The sequence below is a fragment of the Urocampus carinirostris genome, chromosome 16 (assembly GCF_059441175.1).
Source record: "Urocampus carinirostris isolate Australia breed hairy pipefish chromosome 16, RoL_Ucar_1.0, whole genome shotgun sequence".
In the NCBI taxonomy this organism is placed as follows: domain Eukaryota; kingdom Metazoa; phylum Chordata; class Actinopteri; order Syngnathiformes; family Syngnathidae; genus Urocampus; species Urocampus carinirostris.
This window is the reverse complement of record NC_142364.1, coordinates 37,065,952-37,084,487: the sequence shown is the minus strand read 5'-3', so window position 1 is coordinate 37,084,487 and position 18,536 is coordinate 37,065,952. Positions and strand designations below refer to the sequence as shown.

The window sequence follows — 18,536 nt, the reverse complement described above, 5'->3', positions numbered from 1 at the left end:
GCTCCTCTGTGTTATATGTCGGAGTGTCCTTGGGCAAGACACTGAATCCCTAATGCCTCCAATGAGCAGATAGTTGTCTTGCATGGCTGACGCTGTTATCGGTAGTTAGTTTGTGTAAAAAGTGAAGCATATTGTAAAGTGCTTTGGGAGGTCTTAATTGACTTGATAAGCGCTATGCAGACCATTTACATCAAAAGGTCAGAGGTTAACGGCCATATAGGAAATGGGTTTTTTTACTTTTAAAAGGAAATTATGGGGCATAACAGACGATTACAACAAGGAAGGTCAAACAATGCAGAAATCCTTTTTTTTTTAAATCTCTCGGCATTATCGTGTGTTTTGGAGTAAATATCTTGGATGGATAGATTCACTGGACTCCTGTGAATGTAACAATACCTCGTTATCGGAGAATCATTTCATCAGCTGACTATCAGTACACGTTATTGGTGAACTATACTGGCTTTAAAGTTTTAGGGTACCTTGTTTCAGACTGATTGTAACGTTTCTGTGATGAATACATATGTTAAATCCCAATAGTTTAAGCTTCCCAATGATATGTGGCATGACGAATTCCAGTGACCGGTGACAGTGGGAAGAGACAGGTTTATTTATCAGCAGTCTGACGGCTGGCCGGCGGTTACTTGTCATCCTTAATTGCAAGATGCTGTAATTATTATATTACATTACGATGTGTTTGACAAAATCGCCCCCATCTAGCCCAGATAAAAACGTTATTGTTAAAAAAGAAACCTTTAAGTACCTTGCCTTGAGAGGAATTCGCGTTAGGTTTTAACAACATGCTTACGGGGTCGCTGACGTCACAAAGTTGCGTTTTAAAGCAGGTATGCACGTTTGGTTGGACAATCCAGTTCCCCGGTTTCATCTGTTACGTTACAAATTACTCAGGCATCATTTTTGTGCTCTCGCATACCTGTCCAACATCCCAGTTTTGTCTTCATTTAATATTGGTCTCAAGTCTGTCAACATGCACGTTCTTGCACAAGCATGATAAACAAGTAAGATATAGGCTGCAATGGCAACACAAGCCAAAGGGGTCGGCCGTGAGTAAAAGAGTTCCAAAGTTTGCACAGCTCTCTTAAAACCTATGATACAATTGGTTAACAGGGTTTGAACACCTTTTTCATGGCCAAATCCAAGCACTTTGCTGGCAAATTTGTCCAGTATTTTCAAAGAAGGTAATCCAGTGCTGATCAAAAGAATGTTTTTTTGTTTTGTTTTTAATTTGGTGACTAAAATAAAGTCGCTATCTTGCTACTAAACAAATGGAAATACAGGATGATAGTCTTCCTGCTGGGCATTTCAGCCTGACGCACCTCCTCCGGCGCCTTTGGAATGCTTGTGTACCCTGAACACTCGGGCCTGATGTTTTGCTCCTTTAACCCCAGGACATCTCCCGGTGGCGGAGCGATGGCCGGGAAATCTCCCTGCCAACCCCACTGATGCCCTAGGTGTTACTTGAAGGCCCCCAGTTCCTGTCATTCCTCCGCAGCCATAGCCAGAAGCTGCCCTTTTCCGCCTCTTCTGACAGCTCTTTGGTTGCTCTCCGGTCGCCCGCTCCTGTGCATCCAAGGTCTGTGAGCAAGCGGGACGTTGAGGACCCCACAAAACCCCTGCACCCCACCTCCACTGGGCATACTGTTGTTTTCCAGCCCGCCTCCCTGCACTCGGCTGCCAGGTCTTCATACTTCGCCCGTTTCCTCTCGTATGCTGCCTCTATTCCCTCCTCCCAAGGGACAGTGAGCTCAACCAGGAGGACCGCTTTGCTGGCTACAGACCACAGCACAATGTCTGCCCGCAATGATGTTTCTGCGATCTCCCTGGGGAACTGCAAGTGCCTTTTGAGGTCAACTTCCATTCTCCATTCGCTGGCGGGTGAGAGGAGCCTTCCAGAGTGTAGTGGGCGAGGGGCATTGGTGTTTTTGCGAACGTTGTCGCCGGCCCTTGCAAACTGGATGATGTGATTTGATGAAGGAGCTGGCTGACTGTTTGCCTTCTGTCTGCAACCTTCGACTACCTATGCCAGCTTCTTTAGGACGGCATCGTGCCGCCACCTGTAGCGGCCTTGGGAAAGTGCCATCTTGCAGCTTGAGAGGATATGCTGAATGCTCACATTGATGGTACTACAGAGGGGGCAGATCGCATCAGTGCCGAACCACAGATGTAGATTTTGGGGGCAGGGTAGTGTATTGTACGTTGCCCGGATCAGGAAGCTGAGCCTGGCTTGAGGGATCTTACACAGGTCGCGCCACAACAAAGGCCTGTCCAAGACCCCTTCCGAAGTTGTCCAGATGCCGTGTCTGCTCTGGGAAACTGCTTTGATGGTATGGCGTTCCTGCTCAGTCCTTATCACTTCCGTCACCACCATCTCTTTCCTCTTCTGCCTGGAAGCCTTTGACCAAAAGAGGGGCAAGTCGCTCCAACCAAGGCCTGCTAGCCCTACTTGGATCCTGCCGACCACTTCGCGATGTTTTAACCTGCCGATTGCCTGGTCAACCTCTTCTTCTGCCTTCCACCTTCTTCCTGTTTGAACTTTGGTGCCCGCTGATCTAACAAGATGATCGGAGGACTCTCTCAACTCCAAAACCATCCGGGCCTTCTCCTTTTTATATCCTAGGCTGATGGAATGCAGCGGCAGTTGGAGTATGTTCCGACCAAAGAGGCCCACATCTGAGAGGCATCTTGGATTCCCCAGCCACTTCCTAATATAAGAGTTTGCCAGCCTATCCAGCTTGCTTGCCAGTGAGGAAGGAACCTCACTCACCTTCAAAGGCCACATCACCTGATGGTATAGTATGTGCTGGTAACACCATACTTTATATTTGCCTGGGAGCTGGCTCTGATTGATCCTGGCTAGGCCTTACGCAAGCTGTTTCTTCACAGCCTCTGCCGCCTGCTTGTCTGAGAGGTCTGCTGTGTAGGAGCACCCTATGCTACGGATGGGTTGCTTTAATAGTAGCGGGATCTGCTCTCCTCCTGCAGTGAAGATGGTATGGTCGTCCCTGATACCTTTCCTTAGGGACAAGCTTCGGGACTAAGATGGCTTGATATTTATTCTTGCACAGCCTACAAGCTCATCAATCCTCTTTAGCAGTCTTGATGTGCATGCTGCTGTCCAGAGAATGGTGGTGACATCATCCATGAAGCCTCGCAATGGTGGTAGCCTTTGGCCAGATGGCAGTTTCACTAAGCCAACCATCTTCCTAGTCCCGAGGAGGATGATTTCGAAGGCCGCGATGAACAGTATGGGAGAGATCAAACATCCCATTGCTATCCCCACTTCAAGCTGCTGCCATCCTGTAGTGAAGTCCTGGTGAGCACAGCACATCTGCAAGTCTGCAAAGTACTTAGCCATCACGCCTTTAATGCAGTTTGGCGTGTGGAAAAAGTCCAAGGCAAAGCTGATCAGCTGGTGCGGGACGGACCCGTACGCATTGGCAAGATCCAGCCACAAAACATGGAGGTCGCACTTCTCTCTCCTTGCCCTTTGTATCTGCTCCCAAATTATTGCCGAGTGCTCCACACACCCTGAAAATCCTGGGACACCAGCCTTCTGGCAGCTGGTGTCTATATAGCTGTTACTTGTGAGGTAGCTGGTCAACCTCTTGGCCATGATGGAAAAAAAGATCTTTCCTTCCACGTTCAAAAGTGCAATGCTCCTGAATTGGCCGATTGTATTAGAGTTCTGTTCTTTTGGGATGAAGATCGTAACCGCCCTCTGCCACTCTGAAGGGATGACGTTCTTTTTCCATGCCACCTGCAGGATTTTCCACAGGATTTTCAGGACGCCCGGGCAGTACTTGTACAGCTTGTATGATGTGCCGTTCGGGCCAGCGGCTGAGGCTGCTCTTGATTTGCGAACCACGTCCCTAACCTCGCTCGATTTGGGGGGAGCAGTGTTGAAGGGGATGACTGGGGGAGCTGGCTGGGGAACATAACCCGGGGATCCCAGCGGGATGGCCTTTGCTGGGTCGCTGAATTGTTCCCTTATGTGCTCCTCAAGCTCTGTCTTTGAAATCTCCAGCTTTCCACTCCTTTTGTCTGTCAGCAGTTGTTTTGCATGCTTAAAGGGGTTCTTGAAAAAGTTGATTCTCTCCTTTTCCTTCCTCTTTCTGCGATGGCATATCCGTTCTGCTCTTCTCAAGTTGGTAAGGCTGCCCCTCACCTCCTCCCACAGTGACTTCAAGCCCTCTTTCTCTTCTTGTCTTGCCTTCCTCCAATGCTTTCGGAGTTGGCACCGCCTCCACATCAATTGCTCAATCTCTCGCTCTCTCCTCCCTTTCTGCTTGGGCGCTTCTCGTTGCTTGTCTTCCACCACCCCAAAACGGCTACTGCATTCCTCATACAGGATGTCTCCGAAGGTGTTAAGCTTTGTCTCTACCTGGCCACAGAGAGAATGCTCCAAAAGTACAGTAATATCAGTGTCCAACTTCTCCCAGACTATAGACTCATTGGCTCTTGGCCACTTGATGGCTTGCCTTCGTCCCGGTTCTTTCTTCTCCTTGCTTTTGGCTGCTTGCTGGTTGTTGCTTGTTGATGTTCCGGGTGTGTTCCTGGTTCCGATCTCCTTGGGGCCCCCCTCCACAACCTGCCTTTCCTCCTTCTGCCTTTCTTCAGCAGCACTAGATCCTTTTGCTCTGTGGTTTGAGACCTGGCTTTTGGTTCCTAGTGTCTGACCTGCAGATGCAGTGCACTATTTCTGCTGATTCCCTAATGGGCACCTCATCTTTCCTTGGTGGATTCGCAGACCCCTGAAAAACGTTAACTTTTCCCACCCACACCTGCATTTCCTCAGTGTTCTCAATTCTTTGTCAAATTTCATTCCAGTCGTTGCCGTGAGGTCTGTCCGTTTTGGCCCTTCTTCCACCCCGCCTCTCAGAGGGCCGTCGGGTTGTTTTCCTTTATTTGACTTTGTAGTGCATTTGGGTGTCCTTTACAGAACTAGTGGGTAGGGTGACTAGCCCCCCACTCCCGGTGCAGACTTTCCTGCAGTCATCCAGTCTTTCCTGGTTGTCCTTCAGTCTTTCCTGAATGCCAACTGCTCTTCCACAGTAACCACTGGATCCTGTCCAGAATAACAAATGGAAATACAGGATGGTAGTCTTCCTGCTGGGCATTTCTGCCTGACGCGCCTCCTCCGGCGCCTTTGGAATGCTTGTGTGCCCTGAAAACTCGGGCCTGACTGGGTCATCAGCTGCGGACCACCTGTCATTGATTTTTCGCTCCTTTAACCCCAGGACATCTCCCGGTGGCGGAGCGAGGGCTGGGAAATCTCCCTGCCAACCCCACTGATGCCCTAGGTGTTACTTGAAGGCCCCCAGTTCCTGTCATTCCTCCGCAGCCATAGCCAGAAGCTGCCCTTTTCCGCCTCTTCTGACAGATCTTTAGTTGCTCTCCGGTTGCCCGCTCCTGTGCATCCAAGGTCTCTGAGCAAGCGGGAGGTTGAGGAGCCCACAAAACCCCTGCACCCCACCTCCACTGGGAATACTGTTGTACTAGATCATACTTTGTGCTACTTGGAGCTGTTCCTATCTACAATCTACTATATTTTTGTGTCAGTGTGCTGCTATAAATTGACATGAATTCTGCCACTAAGTTTCAACAATGTAATCACAGCTCTCTCTTTTACAAACACGTAAAGGGCTCTATAGGTGTGGGGTCATAATGCTGTTCCATACGGAAGATGAAAAGAAAGAAGGTATGTATAAAAAGCAGGAAAATTACCCAAATTTGGACTCATTTCAATGATAACGATTGTTCCGAAGCAGAGTGCATTCAATCCTTCAATTTCAGAGACTGCTAATCTTTGCTTTGTGTTTTTCTTATTTTAATTGATATTTTTTGCATGTTTTTTGTAAGGATCTGTATCTAAGTTGGTTAAAAGAATTGTAAATATTTGTTTGCATTTTATCATTTGTCTATTGCACTGATTTATTTGGATTTTATTGTTTTGCATTTTTAGGGATTTTAATCTGCACAGTGTCTGCTCTGTCCTTTTGGGTGTGATCAGTAGGGGGCAGTGACGATTCAAATGACAATGTCAAGCATTTTAGGGCACTTCACCTGAAATTCAAGCATTTCCCTGTCCTTGAAAACACAACATTAAGATTTAACCATTTTCAAATAGTTTAAACACCCGTACAAACTCGAATTTTATGAACTCACAAACATGGTAAATATTGAAAAAGTTACCGAGAAGCCTGAAGCACAAAGACATTTCCCAGATACGCTGTCACAGTCTGCACCATTTTGGCAAAGGCAGACCTGCTGGCAGGACTCTCCATAGAATCCTGGGCTGCACGTCTCATTGCAATAAAGTCCAGACCAACCTGGCTGACATGTACACTCCCCTGACATTGGATGGCAGCTGTGGACAGACAAATACAGCAAAAATAATTCCATATTTTGAATATTCATTATTTCACACATTTTTTGAGTGTTTGACCCCACTATGATGGACGGTGGGTTAGTGAACCTTTGGTTGAAGTTTTGAAAGAAACTGGCTCTAAATATGCCACAGGTGTCAAAGAAGCGACCGGTGGACTGGATCAAGCCCGCCTAGGGTTTTAACCCGGCCCACAAGACAATGGGAGAAACACAAAAAGAGTAAAATGAGCTACAGTTTTTCTGTCACCCAAGCCCGGCACCACTTACAAAGCAACTTTCGTAGTATTTGTTTCTCTCTCGGGCAGCACGGAGGCGCAGTGGTTAGCGCGGCAAGGCGGCGCAGTGGTTAGCGGGTGTGCGGCACAGTTTTGAGGTCATGAGATCGAACCTCCCCGTGCTTGCAGGTTAATTGGCCGGTCCAAATTGTCCCTAGGTGTGAATAAGCGAGTGAATTGTCTGTCTCTGTGTGCCCTGCGACTGGCTGGCAACCAGTCCAGGGTGTCCCCTGCCCGCTGCCCAAAGATAGCTGCAATGGGCTCCAGCACCCCCGCGACCCTACTGAGGATAAGCGGTGCAGATAATGAATGAACGAATGAATGTTTCTCTCTCTCTCTCTCTCTCTCTCTCTCTCTCTCTGTCGCTCACTCTCTCTTTTCTTTTCTTTATTTTTTTCTCCCTCTTTTTCACTCTTTTATTCTCTCTTTTTCCATTTCACTCTATCTATTTCTCTCTGTTTATTGCTTTCTTCCTTTCTCTTTCCCTCTCTCTCCTTATCCCTCTGTAACTCTCTTTTGTTCTCTCTTTATCCTTTTTCTCTTTCCGTTTTTACGTCTCTCTCACTTATCTCTTTTTTTTGCTCTTTCCTTCTTTTTATCACTTTCTCTCATTTTCACTCTCTCTCTTCTGATGCTCACTTTTTTCTTTCTGTCTTTTTTCATGTCTCATTTTTTTGATCTTCCTTTCTCTCTTTCTTTCATCTTTTTCTCTTAATATATTTCTCTTTCTCTTTCTTTCCCTATTTTTTTCTCACATTCTTTCTCTCTACTATTTTTCTCCCTTTACCACTCTATTGTGCTCTCTCTCTCTCTCTCTACTGGGCTTTCTCTATCTTGCTCATTCTCCTTTTTCTGTATCTCTTACTGTTTCTGTGTCTCTCTCTCTCTTACTCTGTCTCCCTTCTCTCGATCTTTTTATCTCTCTCTCGTCACTTTCTCTTTTCTTCTTTCTCTTTAACCTACTAGTCCGGCCCCCATGAGATTTTTTTTCTATCGTGAGGCCACCTGCTAAAATGAACCTGACTTGGATGCTTTTGAGAGGGCGGGAAACGATTTATTGGTTTTCGGTTATTTTGTATCGGGAAATTTCGCACGAGAAACGAGCAATTGATACAACCACGATCCAGGAACTCGGTTACGGAGCTTATTTGAAGTGACACCGAGCAGTCAATCGCAGACAAAGCCATTGACTCGCTCACTCATTTCTAGGCTCACTCATGAACTGTGGTTCTAGAATTATGTACTTTTTATGAAGTTACAGTCAGATTTTTGCAATCCGGAGATGGAATAAGAGCTTGCTCTGTCCACTCCACGCATCGGCAGTACTTCCGGGAACGGTGCATTCGCAATGATCGCAGCTATGCTTTAGGGCTAGGACCTTAGCTTGGCCTTTTGGCTCAGAGTAAGTGTCCCGGCTCCCAGGCTTTGTAGCGTATTATGAACTGACCAATAACGGATAATGGATAATGAATAACGAAGATAGAACAATAACCCTTAAAAACCCCACTCTTGAATGACTTTAATACTACCCTGGCTAGTGTCCTGGATTCAATAGCGCCCATAAAGCTTAAATCACGTCCTAAAAGACGCACGCCTTGGTTTACTGATGAAACTAGAACCCTTAAACAAGAATGCAGGAAATTGGAAAGAAAATGGCGCGCTACCAAGCTTGATGTTTTCCATCAAACCTGGTGTGACTGCTTGGTAAAGTATAAAGCGGCCCTTGCCTCTGCAAAATCGGCCTACCTTTCGAAGGTGATTGCGTCACAAAAGAACAATCCCAAAGTCCTTTTTGACACTGTAGCATCGCTTACAAGGCAACAGACTATCGCAGATAGTTCGACCCACTCTGCTCATGACTTAATGGTCTTCTTTACTAAGAAGATTCAACGCATACAGGAAGAAATTGCTAAAGACATTATTAATACCACAAATATTAAAGGGCTGAAATCTACAGATGCACGACAGGGTGGCTATCCGGGGAATTTGTCCAGTTTTAGTGAACTGTCACTTGATGATCTATAACAGGTGGTGAATGCGGCCAAACCGACAACTTGCCAGTTCGACCCGCTCCCAGTTTTACTTATTAAAGGTCTTTTTGGTGTCTTTGGACTTTCAGTTCTAAATATTATAAACATATCACTCTCCTCAGGTGTAGTTCAAGCAGCTTTTAAGTCCGCCGTTATTAAACACACACTGAAACGACCCAACTTTGATCCAGAAATCTTATGTAATTATAGACCTGTGTCAAACCTACCTTTCCTTTATAAAGTACTTGAAAAAGTAGTGGCACAGCAGCTGAATGATTTCATATCCGAGAATAACCTTTTTGAATCTATGCAATCAGGATTCAGGGCTAACCACTCTACTGAGACATCTCTGATCAAGGTAAAAAATGATCTCCTACTGGCAATGGATTCTGGCGCTTCATCACTTTTGCTGCTGCTGGATCTTAGTGCTGCTTTTGACACAGTGCACCACAATTTCCTACTAGAACGGTTGGAAAAATGGATTGGTCTCTCAGGAACCGTCCTCTCATGGTTCAGATCCTACCTCTCAGATAGGACGCACTGTGTTAAATATGGCTAAATGACATCTGAGCCCTTTAATGTTACCTGTGGTGTTTCGCAGGGTTCAGTGCTTGGCCTCCTTCTTTTCAGCATTTACATGCTTCCATTAGGTGATATTATTCGCAAGTACAATATCAGTTTCCACTGCTACGCAGACGACACTTGACTATATCTTCCGTTGGAGGAATCTGCCACACTAAACTGTGGAAATTTGGAGGCCTGCCTCATTGAGATAAAAGAGTGGATGTCACTCAATTTCTTGCGTCTTAACTCTGAAAAGACCAAAATGTTAGTCATTGGTCCATATAAATGCCATGACTTATTCTCAAAAACTGCTGTGAACATTGACAAATGTCACATCACACAGAGTGACTCAGTTAAAAATTTAGGTGTCATATTTGACCCTGATCTATCCTTTGAAACGCATGTAAAGAAAATTACTAGAATCGCTTTCTTCCATCTTCGTAATATTGCTAAAATTCGTTCTATACTGTCTCAGTCGGATGCGGAAATTATAATTCATGCGTTTGTTACCTCCCGTCTCGATTACTGTAATGCACTACTCTCTGGTCTCCCGAAGTCAAGAATCAAGTCTCTTCAGCTGGTACAAAATGCCGCAGCGAGGCTTTTAACTAGGACAAAAAAGTCCGATCACATCACACCGATTTTGGCTAATCTGCATTGGCTCCCAGTTAGCCTTAGATGTGATTTCAAGGTTCTCTTAGTATTATACAAAATCATACATGGACTTGCTCCCTCTTATCTTTCACATCTGATTTCCCCCTATGTCCCGGTCCGAAGCCTACGATCTGAGAGTGTCGGTCTTCTGGTGATCCCAAGAGCAAAGACGTGTTCTGCTGGTTCGAGAGCGTTCTCCATCCGGGCACCGGTGCTGTGGAATGCTCTTCCCCCTGAGATCCGATCTGCAACCTCAGTGGAAATGTTTAAATCTAAGCTTAAAACTCACTTCTACTCTATAGCATATGAATAACCTACTCTTCTCGTCGGCTCCAGAGCAGGGGAATGTATAATAATATTCTGAAAAATAGTCTGTGTAATATAGTGTAATAATCTGTGAAGCCCTTTGAGACTCTTCGTGATTTAGGGCTGTACAAATAAAAATGACTTGACTTGACTTGACTAGGGACTTGCCAATAGACCTCTCAAGCATGTATTTAGATAGTGAGGGGAAAATCAGGGTGCCCAAAAAAAAAACATGGACACAGGAAGAACATGCAAACCAACACAAGAACAACGGTAGTTGAGATTGTACCGAGGACTTTTGAGGCGGACATGTAAGCCACAATGGCACTCAATCTTTTGTTCATCTGATAGTAACTTACCAGGCATCAACCTAACCACACGTCACTAAACAAAGTATATATTAATATATCAGAAAAATATTTAAAAAAAAACCTTAGTTTCTACTATTCTCATATACTAATATATTTACAAATCCAGTCTACCTCAGTGACTTTGAGAGAGTAAAAAGTCAAATGACAAGATGTGTCATATAAAAGATCTAAATCTGGTTCTTGTTTCAAGTTTAGAATTTTATAGTAGTAAATAGAAAAGAAACATGCAAGAACAGGGGAGTCCAAACTTTTCAGAAAGCTAGACAGATTTGACAGGCTAAAAATCCGTAAAGTCCGAGCAAGGTGGCCAAAGAGGTACTACCATCATCTGGTAAAATGGTGTGGTTTTTTTTGGGACCAACTTATCCTACACTGTGGTCAATATTACTGGCGGGCCACTTATTATTCATTTTATGACAGTGGCCGCAGTAAAAATTTGATCACGGGCTGTAACATTTCCCGGGGCCAGACTTTATGCCTGTGCGAGAAGTATATTTGGTGAGTGTACTTAACTGCAATCCCAAATTCTTAAAATGCAAAATGTGAGGAAATTGTACATGGTTTTTGCATAATATATATATATATATATATATATATATATATATATATATATATATATAGATATATATATATATACAGTTCTGAGGTCATGGGAAACCTCCTGCGTGGGTTCAAATCCAGCTCCCGGCCTTACAGTGCGGAGTTTGTATGTTCTCCCCATGCTTGCGTGGGTTTCCTCCGGGCACTCCGGTTTCCTCCCACATTCCAAAGACATGCATTTCAGGTGGATTGGCCGGTCCAAATTGTCCCCAGGTGTGACTGAGCGAGTGAGTTGTCTGTCCCCGTGTGCCCTGCGATTGGGTGGCAACCAGTTCAGGGTGTCCCCTGCCCACTGCCTGATGATTGCTGTGATGGGCTCCAGCACCCCCGCGACCCTACTGAGGATAAGCGGTGCAGCTAATGAGATGAGATGAGATTATATATATATATATATATATATATATATATATATATTAGGGTGGTCCTTAATGGGGGTCAAAATTTTTTGGGGGGAAATATTGGGCTCTGACCCCCCGCATATGTTCTTATATCAATAAAAACACACTGTGTGCAATTTTGAACAATTTGGATAATATTTAGAGGTAGCTCAACGACTTTAAAATTTCCCAAAATGGTAAAATTTTGGCAATTTTCGAGAAAAAACGGAAATCTTAACCCTATGTGTACGGCGTTTTAGAACATCCAATTTCAGTCCATTGCTTATAATTGTAACACAAGAAAAGTTACAAGTAAATATAACAATATTGTATTTATTTTTACCTCAACAGGCACCACCCTTTCGAGGTTTCATTCACTGTGCGTGATCGGCATTTCCAAATAACATCCAAATTTGGGCGTCAATAAAATGAACTAAATTTGCAACTTCACCAACACAGATCATGTGCATTATGCAAAACAGTGTGAAAACAAATCTTACAGTTTGATGTGCATACAGTACAAAAACAATATGATAAGTGAAAATAGAAACAAGCCAACACCAAACAGTCTACCGAGTAATAGTCGAATAATAATTTCCAAATCACCAGTTCAGAGTTCACATAAAACAGGCCGATTGTCTTTGGAAAAACAATGCGTTTGCTCTCAGTTCAGTAATTACCTCAACGAATCATTAAGTTTATCATTGTAACATAGCCTATCATCAAATGTTGTGTATGTTCACAAAGTGTTCATTTCTGTTTCACGATGGTCTGTTTTTGAGTATTCGGGAACCTTTTGCGATGTTCTGCAACCACCAGTAACAGGTACTGTAATTGTTCTTCATTGTGGGTGAGACGACCATTGAAGTTTTGAATCAGTGCGACGCCTCGCTCTGCGTGGTCATTGATGACAGACAATGCTTTCACCTTGTCACATGCCTCTCTATAATCAATGCGGCCATTCCATGTGGTCGGTTCTGCATCCAAGAAGCTGGTGGAGATCTCGAGAAGCTGCAGCAGCTTGATGGTATTAGTGGTTGCAAAATCTGCGAGTTTCTTGTCATTGACGCACTTCAGATCCACCTGGCCTTTAACTTCTGGTTCTTCCGCTCCTGGGGTTGACTTCATGGCACTCGAGATGTCAGTTTTCGTTTCATGCGATACGTCGGGATCAAAAAGGGACAAGCCAACAAGGACTTCAGAAAGATACCAGAGATGAGTTGCAAACTTTTTGCTTGTCGCTTGAGAGATGGCTTTGTTGATGTTCCCATAGTTCACCAGGTCCTTTAGAAAAGCGAGATCATGGCGAGGAGCACTGGCTGCCACAGGACACAGGAACCAAGCCTTAACATATATCCTAGCATAGAAAAGACACACGTCACGAAGACCTTTTTCCTCACGGGCAGTCAGTCGGAACTGGTGTCGAAACATCCACACCTTGAATGAATATATCACCTTGGCCATCCATCTCGCCTGATGCATCGCCCCTGGTGCCATAAACTTCACTTCTCGCTCAGGTATGCCTCCGAGATAGACAAGGACAAGCTCGAGCAACTCCCGGTAGTCGTCTCTTGGTTGGTTCGCTTGAAGGGTTTCAGAAATGAAACCGTTGAGGCTGTCTCTAACATCTGCGATGTTCTGTCTGGTGTACTCATCACTGTTTGCATTCTGAAAGTCACTGGAGTCAATGAAGCTCCATTGCGTTTTAAATTGCTTGAAGATTTGGATTTCTGGACTAGAAGACGATCCCATGCACATCCAAAATGCACAACCTGCAATAAGCTCCATGACATGGTGACGGCATCCCAAGTGCATCAGGTCACGGCCAAGCATCTGCTCCAAAAGCACGCAAGCTCCGGATTGGCGACCGGTGTTGGAACTGGTTGTGTCGAAGCACATACCCTTCACCTGATCAGATATACCCCACTGATTTAAGGTGTCTGTCACAGCACGAGCCTGTTCCTGTCCCGTGCCAGATCCAAGTTTCGGTACAGACAAGAGTTGTGAAATTCCAGGTCCAGACACTAAAACTGGTAGCCGATCTACCTTCTCGGAGCCAGTCAAAACACGAAGAAGTTTACCATCCCAGTGAACAACCAGTTGAGCTTTTGGATCAAAGGCATGCTTAATAGCTGTGGCCTGTGTTTTTCTGTGTTCATGCCGCTGTCGCCGAATTGAGCTTCGATTTAAAGAGAATTCTGAGAAATCATGTCCCAAACTCTTTGCTGTCTCACTGACAAGAAGCATTGCTTTCCTATCGGAAATACCGGTTCGATCCAGACTAGACGACAGCTCTGGGGAGATGATTTGCTTTCTGCCTCTTTTAGATTGGTTGGTATCGGAAGTTGAGCTACTGCAGGCAACGCTGTCTGGAGAAAAGTTGCCAGACTCCTCCTCATCCGAAGTTTCACTGCTGCCCTCCAATGTCACTGATTGACTCATCGCCTCAATTTCTTGATCGGATCTACGCTTTCTGGTTTCCTCTTTACACTAGGTCTGATATAATGTGCGAAAAATCCTTATTTTTCATACCAAAATTTCAGAGGCCTTGAGCGACCTCTAAATATCCTTTGATTTTGATGAAACTTTGCCTAATTACGTTTTGTATATATTGGAACATATTCAAGGGGTCAGAGCATGAAATTTTAAAAGTCGAAAAATAAGGACCACCCTAATATATATATATATATATATATATATATATATATATATATATATATATATAAAATCAGTATATTCCAATTATTTTCCGAGATAATGCGTTTTGAAGACAGCATGTCTTGTCTTAGTCATCCTAAGAAACACCAGCATTCGAGCAACCCAATCGCCGTATTCTATTACGTGTTAACAAGTAAAATATGTTATGAGTGTTTTAATCCAAGTTTTGGTAGTTTTTGTGGTGAATGCCTAAGCGTTTTGTTAAAGGTTGATGCAGTAATGGTAGAACAAAAGGCAAGCAGTCAAAAAGGATCTTACTGCAAAAACCACACGGAGAGTCAACAACGGGAGCTAACTGGGAACCAACAACGAAAAGCGGCAAAAGCTATGGCACAACTGAAAAGCAAGACAGAAATTAACAGACCAAAGAATATGGCAAAACCTCTGCTAACGCCAGGCTAGCCAATCAAAAAACACGTGGTTAGTAGCCAGGCTAACAGAACCAAATATGAAAAGCAGCAACGGCGAGAAGCGTGCAGCCAACGAGTGCCAACCTGGGAGCAAATGAAACCAGAAAGCCATTGGCAGCACACACACCAATGGGGATCTAGCCGGACATAATCATACCAACAGCGACAAGAATCTGAAAAGTAAAATCGCTTATCCCCAAGCAGAAATGAGCAGTATGTCTGTCTGTTCGGCTCACATGTTGTGTTAATCGGATTTGCCATTTTATAAGTGTAGTGTTCCTTTCAATGACGTCACACCTCTACAGCAAACAAGCCAGATGGGTCAAATTTAAAACTAACTTTCTAGGGGGCCCCCAGCATGTGAAATATTTTGCAACGTGTTTGCATAATTGGGAAGAGGAACACTATATGTTCTATGCCTAATTGAAAAACAAAAAATCAGTTTAAACTTTGTGTAAATACTTGTAGTGAAGTTCTTGTGTTACAATATGTATTAAAATGACAAATTCAAATACACTGGACATTTTCACTAAGAGGTTGTATGCTTTAGTTTAGGGGTTTCCAACCTTTTTCAAGCTGAGAGCTTCTTTTTGCTATTTAATAGTGCAAAGGGCACCCAGTTTGATATACCTTTCTAAAATAACAACTTATCTTGTACTACTTACTATGGTGTCACTATGCTAATGCCAGATTAATTATCAGCAGTAGAAAGAAAAATGACCGAAATAAATAAAGTGAAATAAACAAAACGAGAGACAGAAATAGAACAAGAAAGAGAGAAAAAAGAGAAAGCCAGAGTGAAAAAAAGAGCAATAGAAAGAGAAAAGGAGAGAAAAAAGAAAAAGAGAGAAAGACAGCAAGAGAGAGAGAGGAAGAGAGAGAATGGCATGGGAGATAGATAGATAGATAGATAGATAGATAGATAGATAGATAGATAGATAGATAGATAGATAGATAGATAGATAGATAGATAGATAGATAGATAGATAGATAGATAGATAGATAGATAGATAGATAGATAGATAGATAGATAGATAGATAGATAGATAGATAGATAGATAGATAGATAGATAGATAGATAGATAGATAGATAGATAGTTGTCAAACAGAGCACTGTGAAATCTCTGAAAAGAAAATCCTCTTTAAGTTACAGTTACACCTTTTTCATGGCCAAATTAGCGCATTTTTCAAGCACTTTTTAGAGAATTTCTTCCAGTACCTCCAAAGGAAGAGATCCAGTGCCAATCAGAGTAAAGTTGTTGTTTTTTTGGTTAACTTTAATGACTAAAATAAAGTTACTATCATCCCACTAGCACAAACTTTGTGCTATTTTAAGCTGCTCCTATTTATGATCTTTTTGTTTCAATGGGCTACAGTAAGCTGACATGAATTCTACCATTTTGCTTCAACAATGCACGCGCAGCTTGGCCATGTCAGACTTGTTTACAAACATGGATAAGTGTCTACAGGTGTTGGGTAATAATTGAGTTCAATATGGAAGACAAAAACAGAAAGAAAGTACTGTGTGTATAAAAAGCAGAAATGAGCCACATCTGGACTAATTTTAATGATATTGATTGTTCTAAAGCAGATTGCTTTCAATCTTTCGAATCGAATGCTGATCTTTTGCTTTTTGTTTTACTTATTTTAATTTATTGTCATGATTACTGATGCGAGGCACCTGAGGCTGCTCCGTTGGCGCCCTGATTGGCTGTTGTTCACTTTTTAAACCCCCGCCTTTCTGACATCACTTGTCGGATCGTCTGTGAACCTTCGCTACACGCTAGGCAAACCTTTGTGACTACTGACTCTATCCTCCCCTGTTGTTCTGTCTGATTCCCGTTGCCGACCTTTTTTCTGGACCCGTTTATGTTTTAGTTCCTCTGTCCCGGCCACCGACCTGTTTTCCTTGCTCTCGACCATGCCTGCGCTTGACACGGAAGTGCCACTTCTGCGTTCCCAGCGATCTGCTACCCGTGACTGACGATCCCCCGATAGTGGGTGCAAGTCGTTTCTTCCTTTTAAATAAAACTGAGTAAAACGAACGCAATTGGGTCCCGTCTCCGTTCCTGGTTCATGACATTTATATCTTTTGCATGTTATTCAGATGATCTGTGTCTAAATTAGTCAGAATAGTAGAGCTGCAACAACAAATCGATCAAATCAATTAAAACCAATAAAAGTCTTGGCAACGAATTGGTTGATCGATTCATAGTGTCATGCTATTTATGCGTCACTCAGCACGTCATGGAGCCAATGACGTCACACGTAACGCGAGTCGGCGAGCATAATAGAACGAGGTGGGGTGCGAACTAATGCGCTATTTTCAAAGGCTACGGGCAATTCAACTCATGAAACTTGACGAGGAAAACATTGGTGATGGCGGGATGAAGCTCCGTGAATGTAGAGTATTTTGGTCCAATTGCTTTGCCAAAAGCCTGATCAATCAAGGCCTCATTTAAAAGCTCATTTAGCAGTGCTGACATCTGTTGGTCATTTGATGTAACGCAGCGGTTATGTGGTTAACTGGCAACAAACCAGTAAATAAATATGCGCACAAAATAATAGAAATTTTGTCCATTAAACATTGTCCGTATATTGGTCAGATTAATTTTCAGTAAGGTGATGTGCTTGTGTATCTGGGACACACATTTGATAGAGGGAACAGTGCATTTTATTGATTTTTAATTGAGGAATAAAATATGTGGCATTTGTCTCTACATATATTATATAATGAATTGTAATTATTATATTATATTCTGTGTGACACATACACACAAGTGTATGTGTATAAATATAGAGACTTAAGCTGTGCTTAATTATACATGTCTTTTTATGCCTTGTTGGGAGATATCTGTTCAAAATGCTCCCAAACTGGTGAAGTCCTTTGCTTTTTGGGTGGCTCCATTCTCAAGTACCGTAAATTCCGGACTATAAGCCGCTACTTTTTTCCCAAATGTTCAGCCCTGCGGCTTATTCAGTGAAGCGGCTAATTTATGGAATTTTTCTAAAGGCCACCAGCGGCGCAGGAATTTAAAAGGTAAGATTAAGACCAGTTGAATATGTGCGCCAAGAAAGACTGCAATCTCTAAGTTTTAGTATATATTTTCTGTAAAGTCAAGTTATGTTCTAATACTGAGGAAGATGCCCTTGATGGCAACAGTTGAAAGAAAGAAGTTCTAGACGATTTATTGTGGGGGGGGATTTTGTAAGGTTTATTGTTCTATATTCTTTATCAATTATCCATTATCGGTCAAATCATAATACGCTACAAGGCCAAGGGGCTAATGTCCTAGCCACAGAGCCAAGCAGCGTTCAGTGCGAATAATTCTCATTTACGGGGTGCTTTTTCTTAACAGGTATGTTTGATACATTGCGAGCGTAATCCTACTAGCGTGTTGGTACCTTTCAAAGGGTTTGGGATGAAAGTTATATTATTATTATTAAAGCTTTGAAAACTCTCTCGGTGTACCGTCTTTCTTCGTAAATATGTGTAACCATGTATAATATGTATTTTCAACTGTATATTTTTGTAATGTATTTATTTTAGAGATTTATTCTGTTATGTGTTCTACGGACGAATCAAAAATAAGGGGCGGAGAAAATGCGGCCTGATGGGAAATGTGATAAAACTGAGTTACCGGTAGATCTGTCTGTTGTCGCAGCGGACAATAGTGGATATATATTTTTCCCACCCTTAACTTTGGAAATATACGTTTTGTTTCCTTGGATTACTTTCAACGGGACCCAGACTTTAAAAGTCTGCATCATACCTTAATTACGGGTATCATTTGCAGACTGTGATGTCAACTGTGGTTTATGGATT

At 43.2% G+C, this 18,536-nt stretch overlaps 2 protein-coding genes across 5 annotated transcripts in view; both read right to left on the bottom strand.

The window, feature by feature from the left end:
- megf10 (multiple EGF-like-domains 10) overlaps window positions 1-18,536 on the bottom strand; it is a 103,178-nt gene that overhangs the window by 21,819 nt on the left and 62,823 nt on the right. For all 4 annotated transcript variants that reach the window (XM_088355761.1, XM_088355762.1, XM_088355763.1 and 1 more), the window contains one exon: window positions 6,211-6,385. In XM_088355761.1, the coding sequence (XP_088211887.1) occupies window positions 6,211-6,385 (175 nt within the window). The remainder of the gene's footprint in view (window positions 1-6,210; window positions 6,386-18,536) is intronic.
- LOC148351244 (uncharacterized) lies at window positions 12,317-13,382 on the bottom strand. Its single transcript, XM_088355766.1, has one exon. The coding sequence runs from the start codon at window positions 13,368-13,370 to the stop codon at window positions 12,333-12,335; it is 1,038 nt and encodes a 345-aa protein (XP_088211892.1). The 5' UTR covers window positions 13,371-13,382; the 3' UTR covers window positions 12,317-12,332.